General features: G+C 43.8%; 1 protein-coding gene and 1 pseudogene across 4 annotated transcripts in view; one reads left to right on the top strand and one right to left on the bottom strand.

Annotated features, from left to right (window-relative positions):
- Window positions 1-14,226, bottom strand: part of GALNT10 (polypeptide N-acetylgalactosaminyltransferase 10) — a 233,664-nt gene that overhangs the window by 78,924 nt on the left and 140,514 nt on the right. For all 4 annotated transcript variants that reach the window (XR_009213869.1, XM_032158448.2, XM_032158450.2 and 1 more), the window contains exon 4: window positions 13,049-13,215. Coding sequence is in view for 3 of the 4 variants with exons in the window: in XM_032158448.2 (XP_032014339.1) it covers window positions 13,049-13,215 (167 nt within the window). In the remaining variant the exon portion in view is untranslated. The remainder of the gene's footprint in view (window positions 1-13,048; window positions 13,216-14,226) is intronic.
- LOC116471751 (heterogeneous nuclear ribonucleoprotein A1-like) lies at window positions 4,332-5,345 on the top strand (annotated as a pseudogene).

Below are 14,226 nucleotides of genomic sequence, written 5' to 3'. Positions count from 1 at the left end.
TGAAATTAAATGTGAGACCATAAATCCACACAGGCCTGTTATAGCAAGGCAATTATTTAGGACAAGACATCCTGGAAAACAGGGGTCTGGCCAAGGCTGTAGGCATCTTATCTCCTCCCAGAAGGGCCATGCATTTTTGCTGACCCAGGGTATACATTCAAAGACATCACTATCCAAATCTATCACAAAGCACACTTAGTGACCTGCCAAGCCTGGAATCCTGTGTTTTCCAAAAGTCTGAGGATCTTTTCAACTCTATCAAAATAATCTGAGATGTCTGTTAAGAAGGTAGATTCCTGAGGCCCACCCTAGAACCACCGAATCAGAATCTCTATGGGTGGGTCCTGGTAACCTGCATTTAACAAGCTCTTCAGTCGATGCTGATAAGAGTTAAGAGCCATTGCTTGAACCCAGATGACCTGGAGACCGTGGGGGCACACTCCAGGCTTGGAATGTCTGCTTTGAAGGTCACATTTTTCTCGGCCACCAGACTAGAAAGTTCTCCTCAGGGTTCTCTCCTTCTGTGAAAATCAGCACCCTCTTGAACGTCCTCATTGCATTGTTTAGCTCATTAATCTCGCATTTTTAATTTCACCTCATTCCCATAATGAGACTTTGAGGTAGACAGGGTAGCGCAGCATTTCAGGTAACAGTAATAATAACAAGCATCACCATAACAACAGCATCATTAACAACAACCACTGAAGGAATGACGACCATGTGCCCGGCCCTGTCACGGTGCAGTACCTTACTCAGTCCTCACCCAACCTGCAAAAGGGAAGACAGTACTTATGGCTTTGGGGTTAGTCATGACAGAAAATCAACTCTGACTAGTTTACACAAGAAGAGAATGTACTGGCTCATGGGATGGGGAAAGGATGGGGTGGGACTGGTCTGAGGCACATCTGGATTTAGGACCCAGCTGGCATCCTGACTACGTCTCCCTCCCCCTGCAGCCTAAAGGGGGAAAGGACACAGGGGTTTGTGTCTACTGCAAAGAATATTCGGCATCACTTTGCTCAGGAAGAAGGTCTATTTACAGGTCATTTTCATTCCTTCATGAGTTCAAGTTCTGTCGTATGGCAACAGAATGTGAGTGCTGTGAAGGTTCAGGGCTAGTCTTTCCTCTTGCCTGGTTAAGACAAATCTGCTAGCTGGTGTGGAGGCTCTGGGAAGGTAATTATTAGTTTGAGTCTTCTATTAACAGAGACTGGAGTGAGGTTATTATTTAGAATATTCTAAACCATATGTTCTGACAGCATATAGAAAAAAAACAATTTCTGAGAAGACTGGACAGAAAGCATAGCCTTATAATTCCACCTACTTTCACCTTCACTGCAGATTATTAACAATGCCCAATAAATCTCATTCATTAACAAGCCCAGGAGTGGAGGACAAATAGGAGATGACAAGAAGTTATTGGTTATTTTGAGATCCCTGGTTGCTTATAAATAAGGTGGGCATCTCTGAAGAGGTCTGCATTTATAAAATAAGCAAATAAAAGAATTTTATTATTATTCTAGGAGGAATGAGCATTTTTGTCTTTTAGGTGAAGGAACTGAGTGAACATGAGGATCCCCAAAGGTTGGAAAAGGCAGCCTGCATCTGTGAATACTTTACAGGAACTAACGTCACTAAATCACACGAGAGGAAGGGATGTTACTTTGGCCTTAACACGTGTCTATTTCTTTGTTCTACATAATGATGTAAAAATCCCACTTTCATGAGATTTTGGTATTTGAGACAGCAAAACAAGAGAAAAAGAGGGAAAAAAGAAATTAAACTTTCAATACCCGTGAACACTATATTAATATACAGTGGTGGAATTTTCTTTTTAAAAAAACTTGAAATAAATAAATGATATATAAATGTGTATATTTGGCCTTCTTGATCTTTAGAGCTGTCAACTGTTGCCTATTTTTGGTTATGAAAATTGGTAGCATTTTAAGCCTCTGATGTAAACAGCTCTAAAGGTGCCTCCAGATTCAAATCAAAACATAATTGACTCTGGAGTTGTGGTTGTCTGATAAAGATGTGTTTGAAAGCTTCAGGGGCTGGAAGTTCTTTAAGGAAATTGGGAAGAATCCCTGAAGTAGCTCTGTTTGCAATGGGTTTACTTGGAGGCTGCCTGTGGGTTGGGTCAGGCAGTAGGTTAGAACTAATGCCTACTTTTTGGCCAATGTGCTTCATTTGCCTGTTAGAACCAACATTATTTAGAGGATTTATAATAAATGAAGACAGAAGAACATACCTATTAGACATATAGACATGTATCAAAGGTCATGCTGGAGCCATTTCATATCACTATTTAAAAGTTTTTGTTTTATTTAGGAGGCGGGGCACACAGAGAAGGGGAATCTCTTGGATTTTGGTTTGAATGCTCTACTAAATGTGAATTTTTCCTTTAGGCAAATGTTGTCCATAAAGAGGCTTCCTATAAAGTGAAATATAATGTATTTAAGTCACTTACAACAGTGCCTGGCACATAGAAAGTGCTATATAGGTGCTGTGTCGCATTATTATTATTGCTATTACTGCTTTTTTCCCTCTGTGATGCACGCAAATGAGCACTTTCAGCTCCCCACTTACTGAGCTTGAGAATGTGAATGACGGGAATAGGACTTGGCTGGTGTGCACTAGACCAGGTTAGTTATTAAGGAACCTACTGTTAGGTTGGTACAAAAGTAACTATGGCTTTTCCTATGAAAGGTAATGGCAAATACCGCAATTCCTTTTGCACCAACCTAATACTTTTATTTCAGCCTCAAATCTCATCTCTCTTCAAACCCTGAGTAGATAAGAATTTACATCAGGCCTCAGCTGGCAGGAAGGCCCAGGAGCTTTCTGAAGGAAGACTATGACAGAAGGGGGCAGTTCCTCTGCCCTCTCCCTGGGAACATTATCCAAGGTTCCCCAATCTTGTGTTCCATTGGCTTTTACTCCCCCACACTATGTTTTTAAGGAAACACTAAAACAGTGGAAAAGGTTAGACTTTAATCCTCATAAGAAAATCAGGAGAATATCCGTGATTTACCACACTCTTACTGCACCAAGTTTTTAAAATGTAGAAGGTTCACCCACGTCAATAGAAGCGTCACCTTTCTGAAAATATAATGCAGCTATTTTCCACTACAGAAACAACTCTTTCCCAAACATTGGAGCTTTTGATTCTTCAGATGCAATCTGAGCGATTTATTTGATTTTTTTTTTTTTTGCTCTCCCAGTAAATCATTTATACAGTACTTGATTCACAAAATCCTGAGTTTTTTTTTTTAAAGATGCACAAAATATCCCATAGATATATTGACTCTTGCATCCTGTGTTTCTACTAGATATCCACCAAAAGGTTTATAGATTTCCCTCATAAACTAATTGATATTCTGTAACAGTTTTAATCTTCTTAGCTGTTCTCTCCTTTGGAGTCTGAGGGAGAAGCGTTTAGGATGTCAAAGATATGAAAGGAGAAGAGAATCGAGAAAGCCTGTAGATTTCCTTAGTGGTAAGGCACCCTGGAGACTGATACTTGAGATGTGGGACTCTTAAGATTACTGAGTCCATTGTGGGGATGATCAATCTCTTCTGTCAATGCGATTCCCAATGAGGAGGAGATGATTATGAGGGCAGGTAAGCAGCTGAAGCCACCTCCCAACCATCTGTCCAAGCCTCAGCTTCATCATCTGGAACAGAAGTCACTTCCTCTGCCCTTGTACTTTTGTAGCGGGAAACTATTTCACCTCTAAGGGAGGTTGTGGAGGTGAGGCCGGACAGGCTGAAGTAAAAACAGTCACTGTGCCTGCACGGCTGGCTTTATCTGTCCTCCTTCTGCCATGCTTATTGGCCGATGCTGCCCTGCCAGCAAGGCCATGGTTCCACACCTGCTAAGCCTGTCCCTGGGTCAGTCAGTTCAGAAGAAAAGGGGTACAAAGAGATTCATGTTGTGTTCTCTGGATCAGCCTCTGCAACAATACAGCTGATATTCTGTTCTTGCTTGACTCCTGTCTCTACGTCACCATTGTCTCAAAGTAGAAGAGATGGGTAGTCATTTCACAATGACAGGGGGAAGGGACTGTAAAAAGTTAAGTGAAAGAAACCAGGATGCAAATTTGTATATGATTGAATGTTCACTCCACAAAGTGCCCATAAAAAGGGACTAAATGTAGATTACCACTATGGAATATTATCTAGCTATTAAAAGACAAATGGGTTTGCTCTGTTTCTACTACTGACTTGAAGGACGGCTGTGATACATTAACAGAAAAAAAAAAAGTTGTAGCTTTCTGCCCGTGGGCACCACTGAGGAAGCATCATTAAAGTCTCCTCCCACTGCCATCATGTCTAAGTCAGAGCCTGCTAAAAAGCCCGAGCAGCTGAGGATGCTTTTCATTGGAGGGTTGAGCTTTGAAACAACTGATGAGAGCCTGAGGTCTCAAATCTCAGCCTCAAATTTTTGAGCATTTTGAGCAATGGGGAATGCTCAGAGATTGTGTGGTAAGGAGAGATCCAAGCACCAAGCACCCCAGGGGCTGTGGGTTTGCCACCTATGCCACCGTGGAGAAGGTGGATGCAGTCATGAATGCAAGGCCACACAAGGTGGATGGAAGAGTTGTGGAACCAAAGAGAGCTGTCTCAAGAGGAGATTCTCAAAGACCAGGTGCCCAAGGAGATTCTCAAAGACCAGGTGCCCATTCAACTGTGAAAAAGATATTTGCTGGTGGCATTAAAGAAGATGCTGAAGAACATCACCTAAGAGATTATTTTGAACAGTATGGAAACATGAAGTGATTGAAATCATGACTGATCGAGGCAGTGGCAAGAAAAGGGGCTTTGCCTTTGTAACCTTTGACGACCATGACTCTGTGGATAAGACTGTCATTCAGAAATACCATCCTGTGAATGGCAACAAATGTAAAGTTAGGAAAGCCCTGTCAAAGCAAGAGATGGCTAGTGTTTCATCCAGCCAAAGAGGCTGAAGTGGCTCTGGAAACCTTGGTGGTGGTTGTGGAGGTGGTTTTAGTGGGAATGACAACTTTGGTCATGGACGAAACTTCAGTGGTTGTGGTGGCTTTGGTGGCAGCCATGGTGGTGGTGGATATGGTGGCAGTGGGGATGGTTATAATGGATTTGGTAATGATAGAAGCAATTCTGGAGGTGATGGAAGCTACAGTGATTTTGGCAATTACAACCATCAGTCTTCAAATTTTGGATCCATGAAGGGAGGAAACTCTGGAGGCAGAAGCTCTGGCCCCTATGGTGGTGGAGGCCAGTGCTTTGCCAAACCATGAAACCAAGGTGCCAATGGCAGTTCCAGTACCAGCAGTAGCTATGGCAGTGGCAGAAGATTTTAATTACTGCAAGAAAACAAAGCTTAGCAGGAGAGGACAGCCAGAGAAATGACGGAAAAGCTACAGGTTATATCAGATTTGTGAACTCAGCCAAGCACAATGGTGGCAGAACCTAGCTGCTACAAAGAAGACATGTTTTAGACAAATACTCATGTGTATGGGCAAAAAACTCAAGGACTGTATTTGTGATTAACTGTACAACAGGTTATTTTAGTCCCTGTTCTGTGGAAAGCGTAAAGCATTCGAACAAAGGGTTTTAATGTCGATTTTTTTTTTGCACCCATGCTGTTGATTGCTAAATGTAACAGTCTGATCATGACGCTGAATAAATGTGTCTTTAAAAAAAATAGTTGTAATGTATACAGTATGATCCCAATAAAAGAGGGGGAAAAAGCATGTAAAGCTTAGAAGTAAAGGTTCTGGAATCAGAATACATGGTTTTAAATCAAAGCGCTGCCTCTTTGAGCTAAGTACACATCAGCAACTTACTTGTGTCCCAGTTTTATCATGTGTAAAATGGGGACAAAAATATTAAATTTATAAGTAGAAAAAAGAGGTCTGATATCATTGAGGCCAGTATGGTTTTCACACTGGGCATGACAGAACATACTATAGTGCTGTGATAATAAATGAGTGAATGCACTTAGCACACAGTAGAAGTGTTGCTATATGTTAGTATGATTATACAGAATGGTCTGGGATGATACATACCAGACTGCGAACATGAATTTCCTCAGTGGGGTGGGACTGGAGGGGAATTGGGAGGGTATGAAAAAGAAAACAGAAACGATAAAACACTGAGAACAAAAAGAAAATTTACAAATGGCAGATAGGCATACAAAAAGATGCTCCATATCATATGTCATTAGAAAATTTAAGTGAAAATAAAAGTGAGAGACCACTAAGCAGCTACTGGCAACATCCCAAACACTGACAATATCAAATGCTGGCGAGGAGGTGGGACAGCAGGAACTCTGATTCATTGCAGGTGGAAATGCAAAATGGTACAGCCACTTTGGAAGACAATTTGGCAGTTTCTTACAAAACTATATATACTCTTACCAAATGATCCAGCAATCACACTCCTTGGCATTTACCTAAGTGAGCTGAAAATTTATGTCCACACAAAATCCTACATAAATGTTCATAGTAGTTTTACTAATATTTGCCAAAACTTGGAAGCAGCCAAGACGTCCTTCAGTAGGTGAATGGATAAACAAACTGTGGTATATCCACACAATGGAACGTTATTCAGCACTAAAAAGAAATGAACTATCAAAGCCATAAAAAGACATGGAGGAAACTTAAGTGCATATTTGTGAGTGAAAGAAGCCAGTCTGAAAAGGTTTTATATACTGTATGATTCCAACTACATGACATTCTGGAAAAAGTAAAACTACAGTGATAGTAAAATGATTGGTGGTTGCCAGGGCTTAGGGAAAGGGAGGGATGAACAGGTGGAGCACAGAGGATTTTTAGGGCAGTGAAACTACTCTGTATGATGCTATAATGGTAGATATATGTCATTGTACACTTGTCCAAATCCATAGAATGTACAACACCAGAGTGAACCGTAATATAAACTATGGATTTTAGGAGAAAATGATGTATTGATGTGGGTTCAGGGATTGTAACAAATGTACCATTATGGTATGGGATTTTGACAGTGGGGAACTCTCTGTACTTTCAGATGAGATTGGGTGTGTTCAGGGTAGTATGGCCATGGATCTACCTACTTTGTACTTAGTTTTGCTGTGAACCTAAACTGTTCTAAAAAATAAGGTCTATTAAAAGAAAAAACACTGGGGCAAAAAGCCTAAATATTAATACTAATTGTCTCCAGGTGATAAGGTTATGGACGGCTCTTTCTGCATTTCCCACATTTTCTCCTCGACTCCTAGCCTGTGTTTGTCCTGCTCTTTCTGCCTGGAACATTCTTCCCTTCCCTAACCCCAAGGAGTAACATCTACAACCCTTTGGATTAAATTTCGCTGGAATTTTCTCTAGGAAGTCTGCCCTGCTGTCCCCTGTACTCTACACTGCCTGGACTTTCACCAGGTAGCATGTATTTCATGGTCTCACGGTCTTAACAACTGCCCCTTACCTCCTCTAGGCCTACTGGAGCCATCGAGGGAAGCCTATTTGATTCCTCTTATATCATAGCACAAAGTACAGCATGTGGCACAGAGTCATGTCGTGAATACTGCTGAATACATGAATATGAATTACTTTGATAAATCAGAACAGATGTAGAGAAAAACAAAATAAGCAGCAAAAAAAAAAAAAACAAAACAAAAAAAACTCAAAAAGGTGAAAGAACCCAAGCAATAAACTGTAAGTGGGAAATGGCCACGCTAACAAGTTGTAGTGGTGTCAGAAGCAAACTAAGGCTGCTGGAGAGAAGACAAGAAATGGGGAATAGATGCTTATCAGGCAGTGTCAAGAGTGATGTGTTGAAATGCAAACAGGGATGGGGCAAAATGGATTTCCGTGATGTGTTCCCATGACTGGCATGGTGTGAGAGTGCAGGTCAGAGTTAATAAGCTCATTATGGGAAGAGGACTACTGACCCTGGCCTCATGGGTGAGGTGAGCTCACTACAATGTGAACTAATGGGCCCAGCATTGTCTACACTCCTTCCAGCACCAATCACCGCCAACAACTTTTCAACAGCTCTGCAAACACCTGCTAAGAACTTCTGCTGGGAACCATTCCCTATGTTTGTTTGTTTGTAGAAAGGGATTTAAGCTGGAGAAAATGCTGTCAATGAGATCATACCATAGCCTGTCACTTTTGTACCTCATCATTCCAGGCAACCTCTAGTTAATCCAAACACAGTAATTCTTTCCATTACCACATAACTAATTTTTCTGGAAAAACAACACTGTTTGAAAGTGGAGAGGCTGAGGAGAAAAGGAACGAAAACAAACAAATGAACAAGACCTCTCTTGTTTTTCCTCATAAAAACATGCCACCCAGGCAGTGCAACCCGGGGACAGGTCTGCCAGCCTATACCCCCATCTTTCCCTTCCACATGTGCAAAAACACCTCAATGTTCTCCTAATCCTCGAGCAAAGCTCATGCATTTGAAGAGCTTTTGGAGACCCCTGGCAAAGTGCAGTGTTCTATTTGTAAGCAGGGCCAGGATTATTCTGGTGTCAGCTTCTGCTTCCACTCGAGTCCCTGATGCTGCCCGCACAAAGCTCTGGATCTTATTTCGAGAATTCATTTGCTCCAATTTTGTCTCCTACCTGAGGTCTTGACCCGTAGCTGAATTACAATTAGTTGCCCTGAGGATCCTGGAGGAGATTCATTTCAGAGGAAAATGCCTTCTCCTAGGCAGTGCCAATCTAGCTTGTAGTTAGCATCTGTGAATTTCAGCTCTGAGAACAGCCTCTGCTAATGTAGTCCAGGGAAATCTGTCTTGTAGGATGGTCCATATTTGCCATACTTTAGACAGGCCTCTCCATAATTCTGAAATTGTTTCTCCCAAATCTCATTTTTAAAACAATCACTGCTGAGTAAGTTTTCTTCCAGAGCTGCCTTGAGAATTTCTTCTTGAAAGAAGAATAATTATTGCTTTTCTGAAAAATGCAGGCTGCAAAACATGACAGCCAAGGTGCAAGTCTGAGGGTTGTGAGGTGGGAGTCCTCCTCTGGGCTGGGTGCCTAATTGGTTGAGAAAAAGGGGCAGTGATCGGGGGCCTCGGTTTTCATTCTCATCTGTGAAATGGGACAGTATTATTTTTCTTCTCTATCTTTTTAGGATTGGGTAAGGCACCACATTGAATTAATATTTTTGCTCTCTGGAGAAACAGATGCACTTAGAGAATGATCTTCTTATGAAGTGTACCTTTTCTTTGTCAAGACTGTTACACTTTATTGGTGGGGGAGGGGGTTATTCTGTTATCTTTACCACTGGGTACAACACTGAGGAAACTGGGATATTTAGAGGTACAAACCATTATAGGTCAGGACTAATTATGTTTGATAACGAATTCTTTTCGGGAAAAAGTTTGCACTATAATACAATGGGAAAGTAATTTATTAAGAAGTGCCCTTGGAAATAGAAAGGAATAATGCGTTTCTGCAGATGTATCACTTAACCACCCAAGGCGAGTGGGGACAAGGCTGCACTGTGGCCCAGATATGGGGTCTTGTCCCTCTCTTGCAACCAGCTGGCTGTGTGCTCCTAGTTAAGTCTGTCTACTGCTCCAGGCCTCGGGCTTCCCATCTGAAAAATGAGCAGGTTGAGTTACACAGTGGTTTTCATGTACTTTTTTTTTAGCAGTGTAACTCCCCCTAGTGAACTCTTTTTCAGAAAGTAAATACAGACCACACCAGGAGAGGCATCTGAACCCCACTTGTGCCTGAGAACCCCACAGCATTTCCTGAGACTTCTCTGGGGCCTCTGCTGCTCTGAGGAGCAGGCACAAAGTCACTGGCTTAGATGATCTTGAAATTCTTTTCTAACTGAACAGGGAGAGATGCTTGTTTTGAATCTGGCTGAGGTCTGTTTTATTCCATGTCTGAAGGATGGATGCCCTGTGATGCCCAGAGGGGGATCCTGCTGAGTGCTGCAAGCCCAACCCCAGGGCAGCTGATGCTTCAGAAAAACAGGTTACAGGGACCCGAGCCTGAAAACACAGATGTGGGTCAGCACCAGTCACTGCAGGAACTGCAGTGTCTTCCACAGCCACATCTGTCTTGCCGGATGAAGATGGCCCTGCTGCTGGTGATGGTTTTCTGTATGCGTGGGTAGCTGCCATACATTTCCTCCCTCCCTCCTCATGCATCTATTCACTCATTCACAGACATTTACTAATCACCTCCTTCCAGACCACAAGTAGTCTAGTGGGGGAAGACTGACAATTAAGAAACAGCTCAACAAATAGCCATGCAACCGCACATGCAGCATGGTGAATAATGGTAGTGGTGCAGCCTGAATGACGATGGGATGAGGGGAGCCAGCCGTTGGAAGAGCTGGGAAGAGGGCGTTCAGGCAGAGGAAGAGCACAGGATCCCGAGGCAGGACAGAGCGTGGTGTGTGCTGTGCTGCAGGACAGAGAGCCCTGCTGTGGCTGGGTCTTTGGGGAGTGTGAGAAAGTGAGCGCAGCCCTCACTGCCACTGCTGTGGCCCTGAGAAGGAGTACAACAAGGAGCCTGCTCAGAGCAGGCAGCCTGTACCTGAGGGAAGTCTCAGGTGTTTGTCCCCAGGGGGCGGAGGCTGTTTATGCTGCAGAAAATCAATCACTTGAGCAGTTCGCTCATTTTTTTCCGCTTTCTGCTGCCCAGCTGTGAGCCCTTGGCCTGTGGGTGGCAGCCCATGCTGGGAGAAGGATGAGGTTGGGAGAGGAGACTGGGAAAGGGAAAGCAGAAGAGAGGGAGCAAGAGGCAGAAGTGGAGCCAGGGTCTGGGTGCTGAGTCCACAGGCCTAGGGGTGCTGCTCCATGGCCTGTGATTCTGGGCGAATTACTTAGCCTGGGCACCTCATCTGAAAGGAGGAACCCCAAGGCCTCCCTCAGAGGCTGCTGCCAAGAATAAATGAGAGAATATATGGGCCTGGCATATTGAGCTTCTTCCCAAAATGGGGGCTGCTATTATAAAGAGAGGGGTGAAGGGACAGGGAGATATTTTAGGCAGAGGTTGAGACCAGAGACTGTTTGCTCAGTGTTTTACAGTTTGCAAAAATCTTCTTCCCTACAGAATGGAAAGACGTACCTGCACCCACACATCCGTTCTGTGCATGCACCTCTGTATACTCATCCCTGACTCCCCTTCCTGCACACCAACCATAAGGAATGTCCATAACAGAAATGATACCAAGCTCAGATATCTATCTTTAATGTTCACTCTGTGCCAGGTACTGTCCTAAGCACTTGATAGACATCTATTAACTAATTTGACAGTCACAGCCACCCAAGAGGTCGTAGGTACTATTGTGATCCCATTTTATAGATGAGGGAACTAAAGCTCAGAAAGAGGAAGTGACTGGGTCAAGGTCACAGAGACAGTATGTGGCAGGGCCAGGATCAAAGATATAGATATTGCTAGGCTCTCTGCCAAACAGCAGGACTATGGGATGAGGAAGGCACACCCCCACCATCAGCAGGCTAATAGGCCTCGCTTTGTGGACACAGACAAATCTCATATAGTGTGCTCGAGGCTTACTGTTAGTACTTCCAGGGTGGAAGTACTAAGAAAACTGGAGAACCAGGCTCTGGTTCATCAAACATGTAGTAAGCACCTACTGTATGCCTAAGGAGCTGGGATTAGTGGTGAACAGGACCAGTGTGGTAGTCCCTGCAATCAGAATAGACAGTCTAGTAGGGGAGGCACACAACGCACCAATGTTCACACAAATACGTATTTTAATTCCACCTGTGATAAGTGGTAAGGGAAAGGAAGGAAATGTAAAGGGTAGCATGAGAATGAGTGTATGTCAAGAGTTAGGGAAGACTTTATAGACCGGGTAAGAACTGAGTTAAATGTCTACACACACACAAACACACACACACACACACACCCTCTCTCTCTCTGTCTCTCTGAGGCCTCTGTACTAAACGCATGTAATTAAGAGTGTGGTATTAAAACGGGGCGATGGGCAGGTGAGCTGCTCCTGAAACTGTCAGATGCAATTATTCTGGAGTGCATGCATACTCCCTCTCTTCACTGCTTATTAGTGCCTCTGCAAGAAGGTGAGCAGAGGAAAGGGCTTCTCTTAATTTTGCTGCAATTGGTGAAAGCCTTGATGCAAAGAATAAGCTTGAGGCCACTGGCTGAAGGGCAATTTCTTCCTGGATTTCACTTTTGGCCCCATCTCTGTGTCTCTTAAACCCAAGACTGAGAGTTATTCCACAGGGTAAGACTCACAGCTAAGAGGCTCTGGATGTAGCTAAGATCACATGCTTGGGGCCAGACATGGTTCGGTCACCACATGACTATCTGAGAGCTGTGTGACCAAGGGTAAGTCACTTAACTTCTCTGGGTCTCAGTTTTCTCATCTGTAAAATGGTGTACAAGACACTGCAATCCCAGCTGGGCTTACTTGACATCTCCAATCCACTTATCCCTTTCCTAACTCACCAAAGAGGCCACAAACCAAAACACTCACATTCCCTGCCTTCCTTGCAGATAGGGGTGCCCAGATGTCAGAGATCTGGCTGAGAGTCTACACGACACTTTCCTGAATGAGAAGGCAAAACCTTGACAGATGAAGGCTTTGTGCCCTTTGCTCTCCAAGCTTTTTCATGCCAGAAAGGCAGACTTGCCAGAGGTACCATTTTGTGACCATGAGGATGAGGAAGCAGAAACAAAGAAACAGCCTGGTTCTTGGATGACAGCACTGAGCAGCCAGTTGTACCAGTCCTGGATCTCTTGTTATGCAATATTTAATAAATAGATAGAGACAAACAAGTGAATGAATCCTTATACTTGTTTGAGCTATTGTTTATCAAGTTTTCTGTTTTTTATTTTTATTTTTTCCAGTTAATACATTTCTAAACAGATATGCAGGGGATAAAAATGGCAGCCACTTCATGAGTTGTGAGGATTAAATGAGAAAATGTGTGCAGAGTGCAAGGTCCAGGCATTCAGCCAATGATGGCCGATATGTTGACACTGCTAAAGAAGGGAAAACCTGCCATCCCTTTGGTGAGTCGCCAGATGAAGCACAGGGTGTGGGAGGCTGGGTGGAACAGATCCTACCTCGATCACTGAAGTCGTCGACCAGCACAATCTCGGCGACCAGCTCTGGGGGCGAGCGGTTGAGCACACTGTGGACAGTGCGGAGGAGGGAGGACCAGCCCTCGTTGTGGAAGGGGATGATGATGCTTGTGTTGGGAAGTGTCTCCAGGTAGCGCTTGCTGTTGCAGCTAGAGGGAAACACAAGGGGAGGCAGAGGACAGGGTCAGCTCTCTTCCTGCCAAGAGAACTCAGGCACAGGGTTTGGCTAACTGCAAATCCCATTTCCTCTCCAGTCTTTAGGGAATGAGCAAAATCCAGGGAGACCTTGGTCACATAGGAACTTCTACATGACATCCCAAAGTCCTACCTCCAATCTCTGCACATACAGCACATGGGGATATGTATAAAAGACCTCCCTGACTTTGAATAGTTGTGAGTTCATGTGGAGGACAGCCCTTCAGTAACACTCTGGCCTCTCTGTCCAGCTGTGATATTGTGATTTATAATAAGAACTATAGACTTCGGTCTTTGTCCCTGGTTCCTGGCACAGAGCTTCTAAAACTTGTCATTTCCTAAGCAAAAGGGGTGCTAGGAAAATCTTATGTTCTAATATTTCGTCTTTGACCCCACTTCCTGATGCAGAGCTCCTAAATCTCTTCGTGTTTTCTGGGTGACAGAGGCATCTTTTGTTCTAATGAGGTGACTCTTGGTGGGCTCCACGAGGCGGGGTGGTGACCAGAAAGAACATACCATAATTAGAAGCTTGGAACTTTCAGCCCCACCCCACCATCCTCCAGGAAGGGGACAGGAGCTGGAGATCGTGATGATAATTGATCATGCCATGTGATGAGGCCTCCACAAGAAGGTAGGAGGTCCTTCCCACAGACCCTGCCCTGTGCAGCTCTTCATCTGGCTGTTCATTTGTATCCTTTCTAATATCCTTCATAATAAACTGGTAAATGTGTTCCCCTGAGTTCTGTGAGCCACTCTGGCAGATAATCAAATCTAAGGAGGGAGACCACCAATTTACAGCTGGCTGGTCAGAATTACCCAAGGTCTGGATTTGCAAATGGCATCTGAAGGTTGGGGGTGAGGGATAATCTTGTGGGACCAAGCCCTTTACCTGTGGGATCTGACTCTAACTCCAGGTAGGTAGTGTCAGAATTGAATTGAATCACAGGACACCAGGCTGGTGTTGG

The sequence above is a fragment of the Hylobates moloch genome, unplaced genomic scaffold, assembly GCF_009828535.3.
Source record: "Hylobates moloch isolate HMO894 unplaced genomic scaffold, HMol_V3 SCAFFOLD_6, whole genome shotgun sequence".
Taxonomy (NCBI): domain Eukaryota; kingdom Metazoa; phylum Chordata; class Mammalia; order Primates; family Hylobatidae; genus Hylobates; species Hylobates moloch.
This window is presented reverse-complemented; position numbering and strand designations above follow the sequence as displayed.